The sequence below is a fragment of the Penicillium odoratum genome (assembly GCF_028828045.1).
Source record: "Penicillium odoratum strain IBT 22623 chromosome Unknown utg000006l_segment0_segment0, whole genome shotgun sequence".
NCBI lineage: Eukaryota > Fungi > Ascomycota > Eurotiomycetes > Eurotiales > Aspergillaceae > Penicillium > Penicillium odoratum.
Window position 1 is genome coordinate 2,280,025 of NW_026643148.1, and position 25,705 is coordinate 2,305,729.

Here is a 25,705-nt window from a genome sequence, read left to right on the forward strand (position 1 = left end):
CACAAGAGTACAAGTATAAAAATTCATTACAGACATCCTAAGTGCTAAAAGTAAATACGGTGAGCGAACAGATTACTACAACTTACATCATAATCATCCAGAGATTCTATCCCCCCGTGATCGAAACCTCGTGATCACTGATCCTCAAGTGGATTCTTTGTTGTAGGTAAATTTCTAAATGAGGCAGGCGGTGGTCACTCTCCAAGTCGAACCGGAAAAAAAAAAGTTTACCAGGTCAAGATCGCCCAACAGCATGTACTAGCCACAATCGCTAAACCTCTGATTTTGGGTGCCTTGCAATGACGGAACCGACAGAGCAAGTCAGACTCCATATCAGCCCTCTAACCCCCGATATCCTCCCCGCGGTACTACCAGCATCAATTCGATCAACTGCCACCGATATCTCCTACCATAGCATTCCTACCTTTCCTGAGAATAGTTACGGATACGTCACTCTCTCGAAGATGGATGCTGATAAGATCAAGAAGAAGCTGAATGGATCAATTCTGAAAGGCAAGAAATTCAAAGTTGAAACAGCTCGCCCGTCCAAGCGACCATTGGAGAAAGAAGACGCCGAACCTGAAGTTCCCAAGGAAAAGAAAAAGTCGAAGAAGAGCAAATCAGAAGATCAAACCCTGGATGGCTTTGAGCTTCCCTCTGATCGCAAAGTAAAGAGAGGCTGGACTGAACCTAAGTCGGCCAAAGACAAGCGGAAGTACGAAAAGAAAAAGAGCAAGGATGAAAAGAAGGAGAAACTCCAAGCCAAATCCAAATACACCGAGAAGTCCGAGTGTTTATTCCGCACCAAACTTCCTCCCAATCGCGCTTCCGATGCGGCTGCCGACGACAAAAAGGCCAAGAGGAAGCACACAACTACAGAGTCTGTGGTGCACGAATTCGCCAAAGCAACCACCTACCCTAGCTTCCTCCGTTCCTCAGGAGATGACACCGCAAAGACAGCTACATTCGATGAAGAGAAGGGCTGGATAGATACTACGGGCAGTGTGAAGGAAGCTGTCAGCGAGAAGACTCAGAAGAAGGATTATCGGCCAGGTAAGGTCGCCGGAGTGACAGAGAAGCGACCGGTCCGCAAGATTCCAGTTTCAAGCCCGAAAGCCAAAACACCAGAGGCTCAATCTTCCGAGTCTGAAGACTACACTTCATCAAGCGGGTCTTCGGATGAAAGCTCGGATTCGGAGAGTGAAACTGAAGCCAGTTCCGATGACCCTGACTCCGAGTCCTCCGCAGACGAGGAGGTTCCCGCAGAAGCGGCCCCCGAAGAAAAAGAATCTTCGCCAGAAAGTGTCAAACATGCTTCCACAACTGTCGCAGATGAATCAAATCCAGAGTTGGCCAGCGAGCCCGCACAAGATGTGGAGGAAGCGCCTAAAGAAGTCCACCCATTGGAGGCTCTCTTCAAACGTTCTGCACCTGCAGAGTCTGATCAGGCCCCACCAAATGCTGAGGCTGGATTCAGCTTCTTTGGCAACAGCGATGATATTGAATCAGAGGAAGAGTCTAGAGCCGCTGAGCCGCAGACTCCCTTTACGCCATTTGCCAAGAGGGATCTACAGGATCGGGGCATGCGCAGTGCAGCTCCCACTCCGGATACAGCTGCGGCTAGTCGACACATGCAGTGGAATAATGATGACATGGAGGAAGACGAAAGCCCGATTGATACCCCAGTCTCCAAGTCCCGAACAGAAGGATCCGGTGACAAAGACGAGACTGAATTTGCGAAATGGTTCTGGGAAAACAGAGGTGATAACAACCGGGCATGGAAAAAGAGGAGGCGCGACGCAGCCAAGGAGCAGAGACAGAGAGAGAACCGGAAGAAGGGGATGAAGGGAAGGTCATGAACGAATACTCATTCGAGTTGATGTCCCTCTGTATTTATTGAAAGTTAAAGATAATGTGATCCAAGAGTGAAAGAAAGTATACTGGCATTCGACATGGACACACTCATATAGGGTCGTAATTACAAGTATGTCTCTTCCTATCATTATCATTCAATGCTTATCTCATGTTGGAACTCCGCCAGCAGGAACAGCGAGCAATGTGCAGCCGCTATCATCACAACCAGCATACGAAACTGAGTTTCCCCACCATTTAACACTAACGGGGTGGTACTCGACGGCAAAGAAGATAATCACAGCGGAAATAGCTAAAGCAGCACCAAAGGAGGAAGTAAGCACGTAGGCGTACTTTTCCCACCAAGCAAGATAATGACGCTTGATATAGAAGTTGAAGACGGTACCAACGAGCAGCGGAGCGACTGCATAGGTAAGGTTGTAAGGAGCAAAGTTCATCATTCCATACAACAGCAGCGGTGAGTAGATGTATCGCGCACCAGACTTGGGGTAGTATTTGGAAAGCAAGTAGAACGGCACGGGCAGGAGGGCACCGCACAGGAATCCGTACAAGGTGGCGTTGTACATCGTTCCCTCGGCGAAGAGTCTCCTAGGTCCAATGGCACCCCAAATGACCGAGGAAGTGAAGAAGGTGGTATAGCCCTCGCAGTTGAATCCGGATGCCTGGCCCGTCTCGCAGATATCGGGGATATTCGCCAGCGCCCAGGCGTTCACTCCGATACTGACAAAAGCAGCGACCACGGTGGCAATGCATTGCGCACTGAACATGGTGCGGGGAGCAATCTTCATGTAGTGGCCCATCTTCAAATCGCAGACGAACTGGATGGCCTGGGCGCAGGAAACGACACCGTAGGTCTTGAAGATCATGTTAGCAATTGGCTGGTTGGGGAGAGCGTATCCGGCAATCAACTCGGCAAGGACATTGTTGGTCACTTCGGCGTTGGTGATGGCATACACCATGCCGTAGGGGACTTGCAAGATGAGACATAGGAGTAAGCTGACGACCATGCCCCAGATGGGGAATCCTGGAGTGTAGACATGGGCTACGACACAGCCGACGATAAAACAAAGGGCCAAAATGATGAGATACCACCAGTCTGGGGCGTCCTTGTACTTCTTCATCAGACGGTTGTGGACATCTTCGTGGTCCTCGCGAGCATTCTTCCACTGCAGTAGAGCCTTGAATCCCTTGCTCAACTCTGATCGATTGTAAAGGATGATGTGAACAACTCCCGCCATGTACGCTCCAAAGAAGCAGAAGAACATGACGGCGTATGAGGCAGTCATGTAAGGAGGGCTGTAGGCTTCATAGGCCTCGGCGCTGAACGCACCATCCACCATGATCTTCGAAACGTTATACGTGGCACCGGTATCATCGAATAGAGAATTGCTCATGATCGGGAAGTATGCGGTCTGCCAGACATTCGTCCACCAAATTGGGATGGTAACGCAGATACAGAGGAAGAGTGTTCCCAGGGTAATTGTCACCAAGGCATAGTAGGGAGTAATGATGGGATCGTAGACGATTGACGCTATGTTCCAATCAAATGTGGGCCACGGGTTAATTCCCAGTCCTGTGATACTACCAGTAACGGCCGCTAGGGTGGTGTTTTCCGGAGCAATCCAGGTCATCCAGTTGAAATAGGACAGACCCTGGAAGAGATATCCTGGGAGCCAATACCAGAAAAACATGGCACAGAATGTATACACGAAAAATCGGTAACGGGACATGGTCCACCCGTGCACGATCTCCCCCTTGTCGTCACTATGTAGAGCCTTGTTGAGAGCAATGGTCGCCAACGCCTTGGGGAAGATCATGGAAGGTGGCAAGACCAAGAAGCGGCGCACCAGACCCGCGCATCCGTATCCCAGGAATTGAGTCGAGAGTGTCATAAGAATCTGGAAACCAGCTTTGTTGTACAGCGTGGTATCATCATACCACTTCTTCACTTTCAGCACGGTGAAGATGTTGGTAGTGTAGGCAGTGCCCAGGTAACCTCCGTATCCAACATTGGCCATGATGGTGATCAACATGTGCTCCTTTTGATTGAAGTGACCTGGGTTAAACGAGAAGCGGTAGCCAAATAGAGAGTATTGGCGAGTTGGCAGCCACTTCTCCATAAACTTGCCCATGGGGTAGGCTACGACCTGCGACACATAGGAGTAGAGAAAAATAGACGGGTATCGCAGGGTAAACAGCTGGTTGACACCGGTGAAGACAATGGTGAGCAACAAACCAGTGAACCAAGCTCGAAAGGTGTTGGCGGACACAGTAGGATCATCCGTAGGATCGACGACAGCACGGACTTCGGGATAGGGCGAGTCATTCAACAAGATATCACGCTGCTTACGAATATCTTGAAGGGGCGACTGGGCCTCCAAAGCAGTGATTTGCTTTGGATCTTTCGCCAGAAACTCTCGTGCCTCATCCAGCATCTCCTGTGGGAAATTGCCGTCCATCTCGTGTTCGGAAAGAGTTTCCTTGACCAAAGCCGTCAACTCCTCCAGCTCAATGTCCGTGACTTCCCTATCAGAGGAGAATACATGCTCCTCGATGTCGGACTTCTTTTCCTCATAATGGAAGACGGGGGTTTCAGTCTCCATGTTGGCGAAGGACGGTGCTTCGGCATTTGCAGAGCACAAAATAACCTTGCAAGGGGTGGAGAAATATCACATTTCGAGAAACAAGCCCATTTCTCGGGCAAGATCATCAATATATGTCCAATTCCTCTCGTCCCATTTTCCACAACAGTAGCCAAATGCCCACGAGGACAATTATCCCACGGTGCCACCACGGAGCTCTGACAACCTGCATAGTTGAGATGAATTCCGCAAGAGGATACCTTGTGATGATTGGTCGCCACACCTTCATACCGGCAATGGTGCTAAATGGGACTAAAATGGAAAACACATTAGGTTAATTTTTAGCTCAAGTTTGTGAGATTGTAAATTTCTTGTCTCAGTTCAAGACAACAAGACCAAATCCCAATTTCCATGCGTTCATCATGGATCATAGATGTATATATATACTTAACGGAGTTCCGGAAGTTTCATGATTCAAATGTCGAGAGGACAACAAAGCAAAGACACTGTGCAGACGGATGGCAAATACAGGTCTTGATCATACCGTCCAACCCCACTCAAGCCGTGTTTACTGTATAACGGATGGTGGGGGAAAGAGACGGATGATTGGCGTTCCTTAGCGACGGGGATCAAAGTATTCCACAAATCTCTTAGACTTATCTTATGTAGTTCCCCGTAAGCGATGCACTTTATTTGATTAGTTTCGCGCGCAATCTATCATGAAGCTGACGTAAAGCTACTAGTGGCGATCATTGCTGCAGCTTTGCCGAATCTAATATTGAAATGTCCCTGCTCGGAGGACAGAGGCGATATCGGCAATTCCTAACCGGGCCGCGTCAGCAAGGAGATCGGATTAAATAGGGACATCTGAAAGAACAAGTAGAAATTCTACAAGAAATGAATATGTCGGATTATATCGTTGTTAGACGCCGTTCCGCCATCCCGACGGACGCCGACTTAAGTCCGTGAGATTCCATATGCTTTCGCGCCTAAAAACCCGGTCACTATATTACCACTTACAACAGGGCTGGCCATGCAGGAGACCGAATGGGCAAGTGTCCTAAATGATCACGCAATCTGGCACTCTTTTAATCTTCCATAATCAGATAGGAGACTATCTGATCATAATCTGCTCGGAGAAAAGAGACTCGACAGAATTATTACTGGGGTACCAAAATACTTGCAGCTTTCTTTGTCAGATTTTCTTTGCACCGTTAAACTTGAAGATTACATTCAAGTAGCAGTTACATCGTCGTATTCTTCGAGCAAGATTGCGGCATCGATTGCTCATATTATCTCGCCATTTCTGCCCCTATCAGTCAAGGGTTCTTTTGCATGTATCGCTGATTGGCCTTTTTAATCGGTCCCTGCATCTTACGATCGGATTTTGGCTTCCACCAAGGAAGTGGCTGTGGTGTCAGCAACGCCACATCCTGATTAAACCTTGTCGCGGCTTGAGCGAAGCGCGCCACAGCATGGAAGAGCGGGCATGGATCACATCACTCGAACCATGTCTTAGCAATGAAGATATCGGTCACCCATACTTCCAAAGCCACTGCGTAGTCAGTAGCCTTCATGTCTAGAATGGGCGATTCTGATAGCTGTGTCGCCATCATCAACTAGAGTTTTGTGCTATTTAGACGGTACGTCTAGTCAGGATTCCCAAAATATGACATCCATTTGAACTTATCGAATCCAGAGTGATAATGGAAGATCTTATCCTCAAGACCTTGAAGGAATCCGAAGTTGACAGTAGAGGCACAAATCAGGCCTTGGAACCGATTGGCATCACCCCACTGGGAGTTCCCATGATCCCTGACCTTGTCTCATTCCAAGGCAGGGGACGTTGAGAGGGTTGCTGCTTATCAATAGTGTATATATGTAGCGAGCGAAGATATGCTTGGAGTTGAAACAAGGAAGGTTCAGGTTTATATTTGGTAAAAAACGGGGATGCAGAAGGACAGAACAATAGCAAAGAAGGTTAGAAAGCCAAAACAGCTGGAAATTGATGCGAGTCACATGGGCAGGTACATACCTTAGTAGGTATCACATCACATTTATGGATGAACTATTGACCTTAAGCGCAACCTTCCAAGATTTGTATTGTCATACCTACAGTCTACAGCAGACCATAAGGATCTTGAGGACGGAGCAGCTAAATCACATATTTGTATTCACCACCCTCTCTAACTCTGCATTTTACTGTACTCAAAGATCGACAAAATCCACCTGTAGTAAACTAGCTTATTAGTTAAAGAGTTAAACCTAGGCAGAAACTTAAGGGAGCAAGTCTCATTTTTTTGGTGTTTTTCATTAATTTGACCATGTCAGCCATAATAAAGGATCTGAAAAGGACTAGCGCACTGCCTACCGTTTTCGAGATTCCCTTTCATCCTTCCTCACATCTCTCCAGCATGGATTTTCCGGTATGAAATGAGTGTCATGCAAATTGATATGACCTTCGATATGTTGTCAGATGGGTACATGCATATACTACGAACACAAAAATTCACCAATTTCATCATCCAATGATATAATAGTATAGAGATCAAGCAGAATGATAAATGCTCTACCCTAAATTGATACTTTATACCAAGGCCCTTTTCTAAACTACGAGAATTGCTCTAGAACTGAACATTCTGCGACTTAGCATCTTAACAGTTTACACTGTAGCCATATTCAGAGTGCGAGTCAATCTTAACAGCCCCGCAGCCCTTTAGGTGCTGTTCAACCCGCCAAAGATAGTCTGTGTTCTTTGAAACTCAATTCGTATCAGGGGCAACCCAAAAGAACCTAGGCAACGATCACAGAGTGAGGATATTTGATACAGAATATGTGGAGCTAATTTGCGAGGGAAAATGAACTGCTCTGAAGATGGGCATACATGGAAGTGAAGGAACAACATGAAGTGAGAGATGACTCTCCATGCTGTTTCTCAATTTTCTCTTCTCTTCATTCCATCATCCACCAACTTCCCCGACTCGTTCTACTGTCACCACTTACATCACTTTCAACCACTCACGCCGACCCCTTGCATATACAACTATTGATCTTCAACAACCAGACTCATCTATGAGGATAACAAAATATTGCAGCAAACAATGTCCTCACTGTGGGCCTCAACAAGCCGATTCACAGAGACGACGAGAAATATATGAAGTATCTCTACCAGGCGCGAGTCTGCAGAGGGCATCATGGGCACACGCCGTAGCTGGCTTCGCGACACAGTCGGTTTATACCTTCTCAAGCCTCGATATACACTCAAGGAACAAACAAATAGGGGTCAGTGAAACCGTGTTCGGACTGTGATGGTGGGAATTTGGGGGATTGACGTTTTCTTCGCTCGGTGATGAATCCATCAGAATGATGGCCCGGCTTCCATCTGTACCTACTAGGATGATCTGTCCTGAACGACCCATATTTCCTGATCCAGTTGTGCAATCCATTCGATAAAAGGGGATACCCCTCAAGAAGGCTGGGCAAGCCTGAATGAGGGCTCCATGAAATATTCTGAAAGGAAATATATCTCCATACATTGTCAGTCATGATATATAAGGCAAAATAGGGTCTTCCAGTCGACCTTCAACATTGGGACTAAGACCAAAGAGGTCCACAATCGGCGAGTATGTTACTGTGTTTGTGTTTGTGTTGAAGATCATTCAATCCATAGATCTAGAGTGGACCCCACGTGACATACTGATAACAGATAACCGCGTCATCTCCATTAAGCACGAGATTGAATTGACTTGGGAGTTACTATCTCCTGCGTTCATCATGTTTGGAAAGTCGCAATTTATATTGTTGCTTTTGACAATCCTATCTCTCACCTCCCTGACCTTGGCCTCTAGTAAGAGCGCAGTTCAAGATTGACCTGCCAGATGCTAACCTTCTGCCTCCAGCACCGACCTCCTTCTGCAAATGCACCTGCTTCTCCAATAGCACCATCATCCCTCTCGACCCAGCCAAATCCAGCTCTGGATCACCCTCCATCGACAATGTCCTAAGTCTTGACGAGCGCGCATTCGAAAGTGTGGAAGCGAACTCAGAAGGCGACCACGACATCACCCCACGAGCACAAAAATACCGCGCACTCAGCTGCAATGACTGCAATCGCAAATTTTGTCTGAACTACGAACTCCCGACATGCAAAGGGGCGAAGGAGGAGGATGTTTTCACTACTTGCTTCCGTGAGTGACAGATGGACAGAAGAAAAGCAAACAAGACTGATCAGTATAGAGCGGGATTCACGCAAGGATGAAGCGGTAGTATTTATTTTTATCTTTGCTACAGGCGGACTGCTTGCCTGGGCGCTTGCCAAGCCCTGGATTGAGCGATATCTGGAGGTAAGCGGAAGAATCGTTTTGGGCTGCAGGCAGCGACTAACGGTTAACTCAGGCTGCACGAGAACGCCGATCATATATGCCCGTTGCGGAAGGCGATAGTTAATTCACCTTCATAATCCCGGATTGATGTCAAGTAAAATGTAAAGTCAAAGTAAATATGACGACAACGGAAATTCCAGTGATGGCGGCTTTGACCGAGCCGATCACCAATTATATCACAGTAAAGTGGCATAAAGGAATGCCGGGTAAACGACTGGACGGCTCCGGTAGTTTCAGGGGGCGCTGATGCATTGTACAGGAAATTTTTTGGATCTATTGGTTCTTAGCGCCGGATCATGTTTCGATAGCTGATCGATTACAACTTTGTGATGGGTCAAAATCATTTACTTATCATGGCATCGGATTCGCTGAAGATGAAACAAAAATCCAGTTCTTTGCAAAGATATCCACCAGCTCGGGTATCAAAGCTCCTCATTCCTCATATCATCCAATCGCTGGGTCCGGCGATCGTGATTCAAGTTTCTACATTCCCGCTGGATGCGATCGACTGCAAATGAATCATTGGGCATGAAAAGGGGATGACGAGTCTTAACTAACTAGTTCCAAGATTACATGGGTTTTGATACAAAATCCAACGATCCGGACTTTGAACTCGATGGATTGAACCGAGAAAAAAAAAGTGGATTCAAATCTAACGAACGAAAACCTGCATTTTCCCCCTAAGTAAGATTAAGGGACTCGATCTTTGGTTTTTCTTCTTTCATCTATCCTCTTATATCCATTTCTTTCTCATTTCTCTATACCTCCAGTTCGCAATCTTTGGACCCTGACATTTGCGCACGGAGACCCGTCGGGCCCTAAAGATCGCCAACTCTTGTGGCGCTGATAATATAATCCCGACATCGTGACTCGAACTATAATCTGAATTGTCATGGCGATTTTCGATTCCGAAAAGCGCCCTCGTGGCCTGAGAGTTCCATCTCTATCGGCGATGAAACATGGAGCTGCCAAATCACAGTTCTCATTCTCCAAGAAATCCGAGGTGAAAACAACCGAGGAAGAATTGCCTTCACCGGTGGTGGTGGTTCCTTCCTTGCCGCCACAAAAAGCCCCGCCGACCAAGGAGCTACCGCCTCCACCGAAAGATCAAGTTCCTCCTCCCCCGCGCATGTTGACCAAAGTGCCACCGCGACGAAAAGTTGCCAATGGTGCACCCATTGGAAATGCTCAGCCGGTGACCGTACCCGTACCGCAATCGCAATCGGAATCGCAAGCACAATCTCCACCAGCAACACCGCAAGCGGCTTCACCCCAATCACAAGTGCACGCTTCATTGGCACTGGTCAGACCGGAGCAGCCAGTGCAATCCAAGCCGCAGCATCAAGCCTCACCCCAAAACGCCCCCCCGGTGACGTTATCTCCCCCAGCTAGTGACGACAACGAGGCCTTGACCCCCCTTGAAGACTTCATTCCCACTCCCGAAGGTCCTGGAACTCCTCTCGAGGACCTGTCCAGCGAAGAGGTGTCTGTACCCCCCATGCCGGACGTCGAGCCCACTGCGGCGCCCTTGAGCCAAGTCCACTTTGCCTGCTTTCAGGGGCATCGGAATATGCCCGTGGCTCAGAACGTGTGGTGTCCACTTCCATGCCAGACATGCCACAAGGTCAACCAGGAGATCCGACATCGATGTGTGTTCTGCTGCTTGCGCATCTGCGAAGGATGTTACCAAGCATTGCAGAAATGCAAAAATCGGTCGTTGGATGAGCTAATGGAGAAGATCGGCTGATGTTGGACTCTTATAAACATAATTCTGTGACTTGTATTTGCTTTTGTGATATTTCTGCATGATCAGCGCAGTGCGCTAGGTTGAGACCGAGGCATATGGAGCGGTCTATATCTGGGGTTCTTTGTTTTGTTTATTTTTTGTTATGATACCAAGGGCTTTTGTGTATACTAGGATTACCCAGGGTGGAATCTATCGATATGAGTTCTGTTTTGAGCAGTAAACATCATTGCACATAGTAAAAGTCTGAGCTGTTCAACAGCTGTCGCTAAAAAGATCAAAGGAAATGATGCATCACTTATCGCTGTTTAATCATGATCCTCCTCCGTCAACCCAGGACAAGCTTCTAATTCTTCATCGGATTCGTAACGGTATTTGCACCAAAAACAATACCGGTACGTGTCACGCAGATGTTTAACCAGCTTCTCAAGGCGTTCAGAGGGATCCAGAGCATTGAAGGCCTCCAATTCAGGATCTTCTTCTTCCAGCTCCTGCTCCAACGCTGCAGTATATGGACCCAGCTGGTTCCCAATGGCCTGTTTGTCCTCCCGCTCCAAGTCCTCATCCTCGTAGCCTGGCAATTTAGGGTTCCCGAAGAACGAAGATGGAAGAGAAGTTTGAAGGGCATGTCGAGCCTGCTTCTCCCGCTCACGATCCTCGTATTCCTTGACCAGTCCACGATAAAGGACATTGATTTGCGAAGTCGGCTTTACCCGCTTAGGCCTAGGTTTCTGATCTTCAGTCTCGTCCTTGTCCTCTCTAGACGCGTCTTCCTCGGTACGTGATTCCCCCTGGATTTGGACAGTCTCATCGGCCTCTATATCCAGCCTCTCAGCAACCTTCTGTGCTGCCCGAACCTGCGCCTCAGTACGTCGTAACTCGCGCTCTTCACGAACCCGACCACGATAATCCCCTTCCTCGCGCTTAATCTTTTTAGTCATTTCCTCGGCCTCCTCACGAATCTTCCGTTTCTTCTCACTATCCAACCCGATACCTCCCCGACCATCCTTCAAAGTGAGATTCAGCGGCTCCGTGCGTGCCTGCATCGCTCGAGTTGTCGAGTCGAGCTTCATATCTGGTGTATGCGAGTCGCGTTTTCCCAGGGTATCTCCGGCCTTGAAGCCCAGCTTGGCCATCATCTTGAACCCCTTGTTCGATGGGTCGAGGGTACTCTTTGCTAGAGCTTCATCGCGTCGGATAGCTTCCTGTGCAGCTCGTTCTGCTTTGGAGGGGACTCTTCCTCGAGCTTCTGCCTAAATGAGAAGGAAAATTAGTGATCCGCGCGGACCGCATGCAAAGGGCGCAAATCCAGGAATGTGGGTACCTCTCGTTGTTCTCTCCGTTTCCGTTGGGTAAATGATTCTTTCTGTGTAGGCTCTTCAATTACCATGGACATGTAGTCATCCTCATCATCGGAGGCCATGGTGGGAATGGGATGAACTTTGGGTAAAACGTGCAGATTTTCCAAGCAGATTAAGTTGCGGGGAAAAAAGCCGTAAAGTGGAGATTGCGCCAGCCAACAAACGTAAAATACTGTCTCTTTGATATGCAAGGAGAAACTTGGCTCAACTTCCAATGTTTGGTATCTAGGGATTAATCTGGTCGAAATCAGAAGTTGATCTCCATTTGCTTTTTCCCCCTTAGGGGAGAAACCCTTGGCTAGATTTCTCGGTCTTTGAATCCGGAACCGGCTTTGTTTATTTGGATTTAAACATGTAGGCTGTCTCTTCCTTTCTGCATCACGGTCTTTTCTGTCATGTTGGCTTTATTCTTATTGTTCTCACTGGCACTGGCATTGGAGTCCCCAGTGGTGGACTTGGGTTATGCTAAGTATCATGGCCGCTCAAATTCAATGGGAATATCTCAGTGGCTTGGGATGCGCTATGCTGCCGCGCCAGTGGGAGACTTGCGATTCGAGGAGCCTGAAGACCCTTCCCCTGTCACAGGAGCTCAACAGGCTACGCAGGTTTGTTTGGTACACGAGACTCTTTTAATCCCCGGCTGACATGTTTTCCCTAGCATGGCCCGATATGTATTCCAGTCGCTGGTAGGCGAAATGCAACTATACCATCGAGGACCGCGGAGGACTGTCTCTTCATAGACGTTTATGCCCCTACCAAGGCCTTCACTTCGAAGGCGTCTCTTCCTGTATACTTTTTTATTCAAGGGGGTGGCTTTGCTGCGCTGTCAAACCCTAATTATAACGGGTCTGGTTTGATTCAAGCCTCGGGACACAACATTGTGGTTGTGACCTTCAACTACCGCGTCGGGCCGTTTGGTTTTCTTGCTTCTGAAGAAGTGTCACAGGGTGCAAGCTTGAATAATGGATTGAAGGATCAGCTAAAGGCGCTTGAGTGGGTGCAGAAACATATCAGCAAGGTACGAGACATTGGCATATACACTTGCGTTAATGAGGCTTATACATTTCATGTTAGTTCGGGGGAGATCCAGATCACGTCGTTATCGGTGGTGACAGTGCTGGAGGAGCATCAGTCACCTTTTTACTCTCGGCATACGGTGGACGAGACGATGGACTATTTATTGGGGCAGCCGCTGAATCACAAAGCTTCGGAACAGTGCTGAATGTGACCGAGAGTCAGTTCGCCTACAACAGACTGGTTACTCGCACGGGGTGCAGCGATAGTGAAAATACACTGGCATGTCTCCGTGACCTCGATGTCCGCGCCCTACAGAGCGAGAATATTGTCACGCCATTACCAGGAGCACCGGGAAAGCCCTTATACCTATACAGCCCGACGATCGATGGAGATCTAGTTCAAGACTACACATACACCCTGTTCGAGCAGGGGAAATTCGTCAAAGTCCCAGTGATATTTGGTGATGACACAAACGAAGGCACGATCTTCGCCCCAGTTGGAACGTCCAGTGTTGCCCAAGCGGATACCTTCATCAAAAATCAATTCCCAAGTATGACAAAAGCCCAAATGAACAAGGTCAACGAAATGTACCTCAACGAGAACCAGACTCGAGAATTTCCCAATGCTGGTTCTTACTGGCGGCCCGCCAGTAATGCATATGGCGAAATTCGATACATTTGTCCTGGAATCCACATGTCCTCCATCTACGCTGCAGCAGGCGTTCCAAGCTGGAACTACCACTATGCCGTTTTGGACCCCGAAGATGAAGCCAAGGGTTTTGGAACATCACACACCGTTGAAGTGAATGCCATCTGGGGACCGGACCATGTCAGCACGACTCCCCCTGACTCATATTATACCAGCAATGCCAACATTGTACCTGTAATGCAGGGCTACTGGACAAGCTTTGTGCGAACTTTGGATCCGAACACCTATCGAGAATCTTCCAGCCCCATTTGGCACACCTGGGGCGAGGGAGATGATGCTTATAAGCGCATCTTCTTACGAACCAATAAGACACGGATGGAGAGGGTGCCAGCGAAGCAGCAGGAACGTTGTAATTATCTGATTGACATTGGCGTCGAGTTGAGACAATAGTGTTTCGTCTGATACTGTATATATCATAGCTCGTGCATAGTCTGTCTTGAGGTCGTTGATATGACGACGCATGGTCATGCAGGGCCTTTTTGCTTTGGTACATTACAATTACGCTCTATGGCGGGAGATTTGATAATGGACGTCGACTTTTGATTCCCCACCCATGCACCAGCCCTGTGAAAAGGGCAATGAAGACTATATGTAAAAAGGAAACGAGATATATGAACGTATGCCAAATGGTATCGAAACAAGACAAGCAGACTATTAACGCTTGCCCTGACGTCCCCGCTTCTCGCGTTCGTAGTCGTTGGCAGCACGACCTTCCTCGTTCTGAATCTCCGCAACAAGACGCTTGTACTTCTTCTCGTACTCGGAATCGCGCTCCTTCTTCTCGCGCAACTTCTCGCGAGCAACGAAGCTGGCATCCTTGCGAAGTTCGCGCATGGCGCCCTTCTTCTCGCGTTTGTACTCGGCCTTGAGACGGTTGGACTCGGCACGCTCGCGATCCGGGTCGTAGTGCTTGTCCGGGTTGAAGTTCTCCTCGAACTTGGGGATGGCGGATTTGATAGCCAAGGGACGGTGGTTGTGGAGAAGGAGGGGGCGGCGGGTGAGGTGGGCTTTCACCAAGTGAGCGTCGAGCTTGTCCATTGTGGACTGGATCGGGGCCCGAGCTGCGGAGAAGGCCTTGGTCTTGAAAGATTCCTTAAGATGGTTCAAGATGGCCTCGACAGGAGTAAAGATCTCGGTGAAGGCGGACTTTTCAGCCCAAAGATCCGACGCGGTATCAAGGAGGGAGACGAAAGTAGTCACGAGGGAAATCTTCAAGTCTTCCTCAGCCTGAGGGTCTGATGGAGAAGTAATGATGTCACGGAATTGCAGCTTGCGGGGAGTGACCTTTTGAGATGGTGCGAGTCGAACAGATTCCTCGGATTTGCGGGATGGGAAACATCCCAGTTTAGATGCGGGCTCGGTGGGAGCGAGGTTGCAAAGAGCATTGAGAATGTAGTTCATGAACTCAGGCATGTATCTCTTCGAGACTGCTTGGTACTGGAGGAAAAGACTCGTGACAAAAGCACCGGTTGTGAAATCAGACAGAGTGTTGACTGAGCACTGTCCCAAGAATCGTGCAATGCACAGATGAGCGGGCGTTGACACGGCATGGAAATGATCCGATGTAGGGAAGACAGTCGAGATGCCGGTGAGGATGGCAAGATCACCAGGGAGCAAGCTCAACGGACGGTCGTTGGAAATCTCACGAAGACGAGCACGGAAGGCCATAACCACGTTCATGGGGTGGGTCTTGGCCAACGAGTGCACATGACGAAGAATATTTTCCATGAGGGCAAATGACAATTCCTCGGGCTGGTTCGCCATGTAGGAAACATGTTCAATGAGAATCTCGGCAAACCGACCCAGCTTGGCCTTGTTATCGGGATGAAGACGGGGGTGGTGCAAGGCACGAATGCGCTGGATGACAGTCGTCACATCCTGGCTAGGTACTCCATCGATCAAAGCAAGGAAAGCCTCATGGTCGTCTGGGCAGGGATAGGTAAAGGCCAATTTGCCCTCCTCGGTTTGGTTAGCTGCAACAGCTGTTGATACTGCATTGGCAGCCGGTAAGGACATTCCATTGATGAGCTCGTCTTCCTGTTCCGACTGCTCGGATTCATCGTCTTCCGAGAGATCCTCCTCCTCCATATCGCTTCCATCCATATCAAGGCTGGCATTAGACCTCGTCTCGACCAGATCGTCGTCAATAATGAAATCATCTTCGTCTTCAACAGCCAGGTCTTTCCGTGGCTCATATGTGGGAAGACCAAAGGCTGTCGCATCATCAATCATCGACTCATCATCATCATCATCATCCTGGACAAATGATTCCTTGTCGTCGTCATCTTCGTCGTCGCTAACATGTTCACCGCGCATGCGCTTGAGTCGATTTTCCTCGAGTTTCTTTAGCCTTTCAGCTTCTTCCTCCACCTTCTCTTCCTCTGTCTTTGTACGGTCCGTGGGCGCAGATCGCTTGTCGAAAGTCAATTGCCTGATCCGTTGGTCGTACTGCTTCTCAGCATCTGTCTTCTCAACCCCTTGGAGCATAGCGGCACGCTCTGGGTTCATGGTATCCAGGTCTTGCTGAACAGGCTCGGGCTTGCCCGGGGCCTTCATACCTCGCAAGGCCTCAAAAAGATCGGGGAGCTCCTGGTCCAATTCATCTCGTAAATCCTCATCATCTTCCTTGGCTTTTTGCCGTTCTTGCTTATAGAACTTGGATTTGGCAATGACTTCCTTCATAACCTCGGCCTTAGACTTCTTGCGTTCGGGCTGATCTTCTGCATCCGGGTCGTGGATGAAATCTTCCTCATTTGCTTCGTCATCGATAAAGCGCTTGCGCTTCCGTGTCGCCTCGTCGTCGGATTCTTCGCCTTTCAGATCGCCGTCCATCTCGCCCATCTCAAAGTCGTCACGATTGGCCTCGTCAAATGACAGAGATTGACCCATATGGGTAAGCTGGAACTCATCCTCCTCCTCCTCAAGGTTAAACATAGACTCCTTGCGCATCTTCTTTTGACTTTCTCGGGCGAATCGTTCGGCAGCCCGCTCTTCGGGTGTCATGGTCGGGTCGTTCTCACCGAATCGGCGATCAACAAGTCCACCAACTCTGTTCCGGTTGTTCATTTCTTGTAGAAGCGTAGCTCGGCGCTAAAGATTGAGGACTTGTTAGCTTGTGATCGTGAAAGGTGTTGGAAATTCACATACCCTTTCCTCTCCAAGTGACTTGGTGACTCCTGGGCGATTGCGCACAGCAGCAGTTGAGTTGCCATCTCGGGTAGTAGATTCGAATTTGCTTCTGCCCGAGGGAACTTTGATCTCAAAGGGGTTGAATCGATCCCGAATGGCCTGCAAAGCGGCATTGCGCTGGTTCCGGTTTTGCGCCGTAGCACCAGATTTTGCGTTCTGGCGCTTTTGCTTTTTGGATTGCTGAGGACCAACGACGCCGCTGTCCCGAAGTGACGCTTTCAGCTGCTTGAGCTGAGAGGGCGGCATTGTGGCGTGTTGAATGCGTGGGAATGTATAGTTTTCTTCTTTTGCTTGTAAACCAGCGGTTGAAGAAAAAAAAGATACCGCCCTCGGTCGGCGATATTCTGCCGCGCATCTCTCCGCATGGAGTTACCTCCATGATGATTCAACCACCATGGCGCCTTTTTCTGGTGATGGTGTATTATGGCTATGTCTAGGTTGGTACTGGTGATATTTTGGATGAAAATTCACTGACTCTGACAGGCATATCCCTTTTCTTCGCCGTACGCGGCATCGCTACAGATCTCCGTCAAGTTGTTGATCTGACGGAGATCAAACATGTCGATCGGGAAGACAAGATCATCAGCGAGGGGACGGAGGATGGTAAAGTAGACTGGCCAATTTTAGTCAAATCGCTACTAACAATACTTCAGCTCTCAAGTTAGACACCCTCCTGAAGCTTTCCTCGAGTACAAGCCATGACCTACGTGCTGCGTATGAAGGCCTCACATTCAATGCGCAACAACTATTAACACAGCTATAGAGCTCTCCGCATCATTGCCGAACGATCAACGAAGGGCGACACACGCGATATTCTTCTAGAGGATCTATCAAGCAAGAATAAAGCACGACAAGGTCGAGCGCTAACTGCGCTCCATTTCCTGGTCTCGAATCGAGCCTGTATGTATACCATTGAAGGTTCCCTGCTGTGATGCTGAACATTTACAGTATCTCGAACTTCAGTCTGCAGTCGGCTTCGTGATCTTCCTGCATACACAGCCATCATCAACTGTCTCTGCAACTTTCTAGAAGAGCATACTGAGGTGACGTATCCCACCACTTCACCCGTTCTTGCTAGGACTCGACCTCTCGGCGAGAAGAAAGCACTACAGATCCTCAACACCCTGCTCCCCGAAAATATTCCCGCGGCATTAGAAGCCGGAATCGTGACTCGATGGCTTACCAAATACCCATTCCCATGTGCCTTGGACGAGCCGCCACGGCGACAGGATGTGGAGAGTCTCTTAAAAACATGGTGGTCCGATGACACACTCATGAGCTCCATATTCCATAACTTGACCACACATTCCGAAGGAATAAAGCAATTACGAAAGCATGGGTTGATGGGTAGCCTGATTGAAGAAGAGAATGAGCAAGATTATGGCGACGATGACGATGACGGTGATGTATGGATGGTTGATGGAGAAGATACAGCTGGCTCTTACCGAGGATCCTCATCACGCAGGCCCCGAGAAAGCAACGCGGATGAGCAAGCTCTTCGTCGACGGCGAAGAGAAGCTATGGTTCTAAGTGAAGGGGGTCGACCGCTTGGAAGAGACGATATTATCCAGCGACCACTTTAGGATAGCTGGTCGTGACTCAGTCATCACCTGAGACTAGTTTCAACCGCAAGCTTTACTTTTATTACTTCAGAGAATGTATGATACCCCGCCAGGATTGGCAAATGTGATTGTGATTGAAATGCGAAAAATGCAAATTTCATTGATGTCAATGCTCATTATAGACTACAATCCCATCCATGCCGACTTGGCCAAGTGATCAGTCTTCTTCCGACTAGTCTTAATCATGCCAAACATCTTCATATCGGACAAAGCACTATAGAATAAAGACATGACCACTCGCTCATCGACTTTCTTCTTGCCTTGGTCGCTTTCGTAGATTCCATAGAAAGCCTGCCACAGATCATGAACGTTGACCAGCGCACCTGACTCCAGATAAAGTTGATACAAGATGGCAGTAGCTGGCTGTTTTGCGGAGATCTTGGCCCCGACAGCAGCAGCATCAGTAGAGATCAAATAATCAAACGGACTAGCCAGGGCACGTTCAATAGCAAAACGGGGCCGAGGCGTGAAGGTTTCTTTCAGGGGATTGCGCAGGTCATAAACAAACGCTTCATGCATGAAGAGATCCTGTGGTCGAGCCAAAGTCTCGGTAAAATACTCCTGCAACGCACCCACTAGACGATCGATGATCTGAGTGTACTCAATATCTTGCTCGGGCAGATTGGCTTTGCCCTTGGTGAGCAGAACCCGTTGCTGAATAACAGTTGTTTTCATCACAGAGCTGTTGATATTATATTCGCTGCGTAACGGTAAAGAGCCAGGATATGCCTGTAGCAAGACCTTCAAATCGGCTTGAATTCCAGGGAGAGGCGAATCATCTGATAGTGTCTTTGGAAGGGTGTCTAGCACTTCGCCCAGCTTCTCAGAGTCGAGAGTCCTGACCGTGGCCAGCATATCCTCCACAAGTGGTGACTCAATGAGTTCCCCAGCAAGGGCACGAACCGAGAGATCTGAGATGGTCATCTTTTTCGTGGCCTGGGTATGTTGGAGACATGTATGGATGACAAGCACTGCACGGAAGAGGTGACGCATTGCTTGCTGACCGGCGTCAACGTGGTCCAAGGCTGCCCGCAGTAGATAAGCATCGTCCTCTATCATACTCCGCGCTTCATTTGTGGAACCTGTTTCTACTAGGTCCTCACAAAACCTGAGAGAGTTAGTCATGAGCTCAACAGGTAGTTAGAACATGTACTTACATTCGGAATGACGGTAGGTTTCTGATAGCTTCACAAAATTGGCCTTGCGACAGGATAGAAATGTCTAGATTTCCCAGAAGCACAGCGAGGGGATTGGCAAAAAAGTGCGACATGCACGCGTACTGCGACGAAATTAGACAAGGATCTGAGAAAATGGGGAAGCACTGTTACCTTGACCATGCGACTGAAGGCTTCAGGGGTTTGGAAATAGTCGCTTGCTCTTTCAAACAGGGTGCTACTTATATTGCGACCAACCCAAATTCTTCCATCTGAGCTAGTCTGAAGCGCTGCGTAGATACGGTCCACGCAGTTACCTGCTTCTTGAACCTCAAAGTGCTTTCCCTGGAGCAACGAGACACACGAGCGGGGTAGCCGACCTTCAAAGATCTCAACAGATGTTGAAATTCCAAGCAATATTGTGAATGGTATCCGATCAAGCCAGGATCTAGGTAAGCATTAGTAATAGCTTAATGATATCTGGCAGACTAATACTCACGTGAAAAGTGAAAACAGATCGGTCAATAGACCGGGATCAAAGGCTTCACTGTCCCGGAAAGCAAGCACTAATTTTTTGGTGCCTCTCCTTTGGACGTAGTCGTAGAGTAGATCTAAATCATACCCGAGCACTCGAGGTCCCTGCCCTTCTGTTAGCACGAGCTAGTGGCCCATGTACTGGTAGACACGTACAGAACGATCTGTGAGGAATCTCTGGTAGCCATCATTTCCCTCGGTGTTGGTCACTGCCGCTCGAATGATGTTTTTCAAGGATGTTTTTAAATTGGGTGCATCGCCGGACTCGAGGACGATCACACCACCTTCATTGGTCGATGTGAGTTGATCATTGAGGCGAGAGAGCAATCTACTGAGCGAGGAGACATTGGATCCCACAGTGACTAGTGCTGTCGGAATACATCCGTTGCACCTAAATTCTCATCAGAAACAAGTAATTCTCCATGGGGAAGGTCATCTTACGTTTGTGGTGATGTCTCCCTCACGAAAGCTAGCACGTCCTTCAAAACGCCAGCGTCAACATCTTCAAGAACCAACTTCATTGAACCGATGTCAGCAACAAATCTCTCGACCAGGATCGCTCCATGCCCCTACCTGAATCTTGCGTTCTTGCTCCGCCCATAGTTGCTTGTAGGTGTCGTATCGCAACTTCACACACTCGGCGCTCTCGTCTCCGTTCAACAAGGACACAAAGCCTGGGCTATCGGGTTTCTCATTCGATTCTTTGTTCATCGAGACCTTACGGCGTTTCGAGGGTCGTTCACCGGAAGCTTTGCCAGCTTTTGCGGGCTGGTAAATGTACACACCCTTGTTTTCCACGTTAGTCGTCCACTCTTGAGCCTTAGCCGAGGAGTTGGAAAACAAAAAAAAGCATACCTGGTTCTGGGACCTGTCCTTCGACAGATCCAACGCATCTTCCAGTCTATCGGGATCCATTGCTGGTCGCAATTGAGTGTCGCATCGAAGAAGGAGAGATAAGTCAACGGGGCGCGCTAGACCGAAAGAGGTAGGATTAATGGTGTTCCGTGCAGAACTTCCAGTCTTTCCCACCTTATCCAAGTCCCTCAAATGACCTAATCACTCCCCATATGCTCCGCCAGGCTATTCGAGGAGCTCGATGGCACCATGCGGCGCGCAATCCGCCGGTTTCCCTGCGCGCTTTTAGCGCTGTAACGGCGCGTCGGCTTGACTTCGGTGGGCCAAATGATAAGGTCAACTTTTACGAACAAGATGCCCCCGGTCAGAAGCGACGGAAGGTCGACCCTGAGGCTGAAGAGCTTCAGGAGCGAGAGGAGGTGCAGGAGGAGCTCACAAAGATTCAGCAGGAGCTCAAAATTCTAGAGAAAGGACCATTCGACCCCGACGGTCCGTTTATCCAGAGTCTACCAGAAGACGACCGAAAAATTGCCCTCGAGGCCCTTCGAAAATATGAAGAAGAACGTGGACCATTAGAACCGCAGCCGTCTTTGGATGATGTGTTTGACGAGGAGCTGGACGATATGCTGAAAAAGGAGTTTGAGGGCCTGGCATTTGAGCAAGAGAACTTGCAGGACAGTGCCAGAGAACAACGCAAGGCAGCTGCGCGAAAAGCCTCGGAGGCCAGGAAGCTAGTGGGTTCCAACTCTCATCCGTACGGTGAACGTTTCAGAAAGGCTCTTCGACAATATACGATGAATCCATCGGATGATCGCGCTTGTCAGGAAGTATGGAAAGCGTATCGCCGATGCAAACAAGCAATCCCAGGATTTCTCGAAGCACTACCTCCCGACGCCATGCAAGAAGTATGGAAATCACAAACTACATCTCAATTATCCAATACTGTACGCTCAACACACCTGCAAACCCTTTTCCAAGATTCGACGTCCGTCGGGAGATCGCTTGCCAAGCCCCAGATTCTGTCATATATCCAAGCTTTGCACACTGGTGGTGCGACCAACATGGCATTGGAACAATGGGAGGCATATCAATCAGAGCTTTCGCAGGAAAAGGATGATCTCGAGGAATATTGGATGCTCGGTGTACGCCTCTTTGCGGCCGCAAAGGACCCTCAACGAGCCCAGGATATCGCCTTGGCATTCCTTTCAAACGATCAATCTCGGCAGCCGAGAGTTCTCATCCCGGTTATCACAGCATGGGGCCTGGTTCCAGGGAAGGAAGCGGAGGTGAAGGCATGGGCGTTATACTTGCAGCTAAAAACTTTTTTGGGTCCAGAAATGACCATGGAAGACTATGATCAGATCAGTATCGGACTTTTGACGGCTGGCCGATTGGATACTGCGGTCGCTATCTTCAAGGATATGATGGTGACGGGACAAGACCCTGCTAAAGACTCCACAGCCGTATATCAAGCAGCTCTTGGCCTCGCCGGCAATCTTCACGCGTCGAGCATCAATGAGGAGGCCGTGAACAAGGTCTCTTTATCGGCACTCACGATGTTGCCTCGTCAATTTCAAAATAGGTTCTTCTATGCCAGCTGGATGAAGAAGCTTATTGGAATGGGTCAGGTCGATTCAGCTGCATTAGTAATTGAGCTCATGTACGAGCGAGGTGTGCGACCGGATACCAAGCATCTTAATGGCTTGGTTGCTGGATGGCTCCATGAGGGCAATCCCCAGGCACGAGACAAAGCAGAACGACTAGCGTGGTCAATGATTCAACATCGTATCGACGCCGTGTGGAAGCGATATCAGCCTGTTGAAACGATGCCCCAGCTTCAGGTCCAACATCAGGCAGTGGAACCCAGCCGACTCCCGCGCTGGATGAAACGTGAGGTGCCGCCTGCTAGTATCGAGACATTCTCTATCCTTCTTCTCCACTACACGCGCCGAGGCGACGACGACATGATCAAGTACCTGGTCAAGTGCCTTGGTGACGCCCACATCCAACCAAACTCCTACTTCATGAACCACCTTCTCTATGCCGAACTTCGCAAGCAAGATATCCGTGCTCTCTGGACCAAGTTTCAAAAGATGTCCGCCTCCGTCCGACCCGATCTAGAGACCTACGCATGCCTGTGGGATTGCGCAAAACTGCAGTTTGACCGTGGTCGCACCTCTTTCGATGCGGGATTCCCATCTGCTCGCCAGCTGTTCGCTGGTATGATGCGGTGGTATTCCCAGCTCACCCCACGGGCCCGCAAGGTTACAAACTCCGAGTTCTCCAAAGAACTCTATGACCAGATTGTACGTTGTTTCTGTTTATCCAAAGATATACCGGGTACTCTTCTGGCAATCTATTCGATGCGAGCGACATTTGGATTTGCACCAGATGACGTGACTGCTCGTTTGATTGTTCTCCAAGTTGCGCGTCTAGCCGGTGTACCTGCCGATACACCTAAGCATCGTCTCCGACGGTTATCGTCTACTCCACGCAGTAAAGAAAATATAGGACAAGTCAATCGACTTCTTGCATTACTCGGCGAACGCAAGTCAATGGCTCTCCAGGCCCAGGGCTTGAGTGTTGAGCAGCTTGATCCACATGAGACACAGCAGTACCAGCTCGAGATTATGGCCCAGCTGCTGCGCATTGTGTTGAGTCGGACAAATCGTCTAGACCCCGTGCAGGTTGAGAAGAAATTGGCACAAGCTGCAGTGGAGATGGAACTACCAGAAATCGATCTTGGCTTGCCCTTGGGAGTGGATGATAGCCAATTGCTATAATTTGGGGATTTTGGTTTGCTAAGGATTTGCATCGCATACTTCGGCGCATTTGTACTTTTGTCGTTAATCATCAAGCCCTGTATATTAGATTTATTTTGCTCGATCTGATTCGAAATGTATATTATTCTTCTCCAAGATCTTACTACCAGAACTTATATCTGAATTCATTACGCCAGATGACCAAGATTGTCATGAAATGCTCAATTGTTTAATAAAGCCCAACCAAGAGAAAAAAAGTAATGTTACAGGCCTATAATCTATTTCTTGCCCTTCCCCTTCTTCTTCTTTCCACCAGACGGAGTACTACTCGACGGCTCCGCCTCAACCAACACCGGCTCATCATCACTTACCTGCGCAGTAGCAGCAGGAGCAGCAGGTGCAGCCGGAGCAGACTCCGAAGCAGACTCCGGAGACCTGGGAGCAGTTTGCGCAGTCGACTCAGATCCCTCATTCAATTCCTTCATGAATTGTTCCTGAGTATTAGCCTTCTTCTTATTCCACCACTCCTTCTCCTCAGCAACCTTATCTTGCTGCTCAGTCATCCTTTGCCGGTAAATATCATTCTGTATCATCTCGTTGGCAGACTGGAAGATAGTCTGGCCCCAGTTCGGCACATAAGCATTTGCCTATAAAATGTAAGCGAGTGTTCAACCCAAAGAAAATTTCCAGGACGTGAATACTGACTTCAGCAACAACATCCTTAACTTCCTCTTCCATCTCCTTCTCGGCGCGCAAGAAGCGCTGCCAAAGGTCATCACCGACGCTGCCGCGCTGGAGCAGCACAGACAGAGCCTGTTTCTGGCTACGCAGCGCGAGGACACGGCGGATATCTTCACTAGCGCGGCGGAGGAGGGCAGCCTTGACGACGGACTCAGGGATCGCGGGGGTCTTTTTCTCTTTTTGTGCGGAGGGGTCAAGATGGAGGAGTGAGAAGTAGATGTCACGTTGGAGGTGTGCAGGGAACCATGGTTCAAGCGTGGCTGCCTTTTCTGTATGCGAACGCGTTAGCTAGTTCATGGGAGTTTGTGTGTGCGCAAGGAACCCAAGCTCAAGCCCCGGCGGAAAGTGGAATAGGGCTGGCGAAGCTATTGAGATTGGTCGCCGCTGGAATTGGTAGCAGTACGTACGGGACTTGCGCTTCCGATAGAGAGATGAGAATGTAGCTAGAGAGCCGATCAGGATGCCTAGGTAGGCGAGGGGAACGGCGAGACTGAGCCAGTCCACCATGATGACGGGAATGGATGTGTGTATGCGCGATCGGTGGCGAAAGAAGGGTAAAGAGGTTCAGGTAGTTTAGCAATTTTAAAAGGAATGACAATCAAGCTGGAATCATAGTTTAGCAGCAATTCCCAAATATTTTCGGAAGGTGCAAGGGTGAAGAAGGTTGAAGGTATCGAAGGCATTGAACGCAAAGGCCAGAGTGTTTAGTGGGTCAAGATCACATGGTCTGTATACACACACTTCTATGAGAATCAATTATTTTGGATCAATGTCAAAAGTTATCTCAGTTATGTGAGTTATACTAGAGTCCCTAGAGTGATTGGAAATTTATTGAGTTTATAAGTAATCATTTTTCTTCTCCATGTAAATGTTGTCCCCCAATATCATGTTCTTAGATGCCCCACAGATGATTTACACTCAACATACTTGGATGCAATGATTATTAAATCATTTCCATTCCCATTGCTAGATGTACTTAATACATCTCCATAATAACCTTGAAACCACCGATACTGCTTGGAAATGCTATCATCCTGACATTCGAAACAAGAAACCTGGAAAAAAAAATGGCTGTTGAACACCGGCCCTTGGAACGCAAAAAAAGAGACAAAAAAGAACAATGCTGTCTGAGCTGACAAAATCACCTTTAATAAGGATGGACGTATGAACAAGAAAATAATG

At 48.7% G+C, this 25,705-nt stretch overlaps 11 protein-coding genes across 11 annotated transcripts; 6 read left to right on the forward strand and 5 right to left on the reverse strand.

Annotated features, from left to right (window-relative positions):
- Positions 1–299: 299 nt before the first annotated feature.
- On the forward strand, positions 300–1,859 carry N7520_009304 (uncharacterized protein; the record flags this gene model as incomplete). The annotated part of the gene is made up of 1 exon (XM_057143238.1): positions 300–1,859. One exon carries the CDS (start codon positions 300–302, stop codon positions 1,857–1,859), a length of 1,560 nt encoding a protein of 519 aa, XP_056992526.1.
- A 162-nt stretch (positions 1,860–2,021) lies between these two features.
- On the reverse strand, positions 2,022–4,475 carry N7520_009305 (OPT oligopeptide transporter; the record flags this gene model as incomplete). Its single annotated transcript, XM_057143239.1, has 1 exon — positions 2,022–4,475. The coding sequence occupies one exon, from the start codon at positions 4,473–4,475 to the stop codon at positions 2,022–2,024; it is 2,454 nt and encodes an 817-aa protein (XP_056992527.1).
- Positions 4,476–8,228: 3,753 nt separating this feature from the next.
- N7520_009306 (uncharacterized protein) lies at positions 8,229–8,900 on the forward strand (the record flags this gene model as incomplete). Its single annotated transcript, XM_057143240.1, has 4 exons — positions 8,229–8,301; positions 8,354–8,641; positions 8,691–8,797; positions 8,850–8,900. The coding sequence occupies 4 exons, from the start codon at positions 8,229–8,231 to the stop codon at positions 8,898–8,900; spliced, it is 519 nt and encodes a 172-aa protein (XP_056992528.1).
- Positions 8,901–9,728: 828 nt separating this feature from the next.
- N7520_009307 (uncharacterized protein) lies at positions 9,729–10,583 on the forward strand (the record flags this gene model as incomplete). The annotated part of the gene is made up of 1 exon (XM_057143241.1): positions 9,729–10,583. The coding sequence occupies one exon, from the start codon at positions 9,729–9,731 to the stop codon at positions 10,581–10,583; it is 855 nt and encodes a 284-aa protein (XP_056992529.1).
- A 305-nt stretch (positions 10,584–10,888) lies between these two features.
- On the reverse strand, positions 10,889–12,003 carry N7520_009308 (putative G-patch domain protein; the record flags this gene model as incomplete). Its single annotated transcript, XM_057143242.1, has 2 exons — positions 10,889–11,833; positions 11,905–12,003. The coding sequence occupies 2 exons, from the start codon at positions 12,001–12,003 to the stop codon at positions 10,889–10,891; spliced, it is 1,044 nt and encodes a 347-aa protein (XP_056992530.1).
- A 333-nt stretch (positions 12,004–12,336) lies between these two features.
- Positions 12,337–14,056, forward strand: N7520_009309 (uncharacterized protein; the record flags this gene model as incomplete). The annotated part of the gene is made up of 3 exons (XM_057143243.1): positions 12,337–12,546; positions 12,600–12,959; positions 13,016–14,056. The coding sequence occupies 3 exons, from the start codon at positions 12,337–12,339 to the stop codon at positions 14,054–14,056; spliced, it is 1,611 nt and encodes a 536-aa protein (XP_056992531.1).
- A 264-nt stretch (positions 14,057–14,320) lies between these two features.
- On the reverse strand, positions 14,321–17,101 carry N7520_009310 (snoRNA-binding rRNA-processing protein NOP14; the record flags this gene model as incomplete). The annotated part of the gene is made up of 2 exons (XM_057143244.1): positions 14,321–16,756; positions 16,814–17,101. 2 exons carry the CDS (start codon positions 17,099–17,101, stop codon positions 14,321–14,323), a joined length of 2,724 nt encoding a protein of 907 aa, XP_056992532.1.
- A 148-nt stretch (positions 17,102–17,249) lies between these two features.
- Positions 17,250–18,438, forward strand: N7520_009311 (uncharacterized protein; the record flags this gene model as incomplete). The annotated part of the gene is made up of 5 exons (XM_057143245.1): positions 17,250–17,292; positions 17,339–17,458; positions 17,509–17,569; positions 17,619–17,755; positions 17,804–18,438. The coding sequence occupies 5 exons, from the start codon at positions 17,250–17,252 to the stop codon at positions 18,436–18,438; spliced, it is 996 nt and encodes a 331-aa protein (XP_056992533.1).
- A 162-nt stretch (positions 18,439–18,600) lies between these two features.
- N7520_009312 (uncharacterized protein) lies at positions 18,601–21,080 on the reverse strand (the record flags this gene model as incomplete). Its single annotated transcript, XM_057143246.1, has 8 exons — positions 18,601–19,585; positions 19,635–19,756; positions 19,806–20,079; positions 20,131–20,270; positions 20,322–20,556; positions 20,607–20,680; positions 20,739–20,951; positions 21,021–21,080. 8 exons carry the CDS (start codon positions 21,078–21,080, stop codon positions 18,601–18,603), a joined length of 2,103 nt encoding a protein of 700 aa, XP_056992534.1.
- A 152-nt stretch (positions 21,081–21,232) lies between these two features.
- N7520_009313 (pentatricopeptide repeat protein) lies at positions 21,233–23,803 on the forward strand (the record flags this gene model as incomplete). The annotated part of the gene is made up of 1 exon (XM_057143247.1): positions 21,233–23,803. One exon carries the CDS (start codon positions 21,233–21,235, stop codon positions 23,801–23,803), a length of 2,571 nt encoding a protein of 856 aa, XP_056992535.1.
- Positions 23,804–24,060: 257 nt separating this feature from the next.
- N7520_009314 (Sec63 complex subunit SEC66) lies at positions 24,061–25,030 on the reverse strand (the record flags this gene model as incomplete). Its single annotated transcript, XM_057143248.1, has 3 exons — positions 24,061–24,429; positions 24,488–24,792; positions 24,931–25,030. The coding sequence occupies 3 exons, from the start codon at positions 25,028–25,030 to the stop codon at positions 24,061–24,063; spliced, it is 774 nt and encodes a 257-aa protein (XP_056992536.1).
- Between the last annotated feature and the right edge of the window lie 675 nt (positions 25,031–25,705).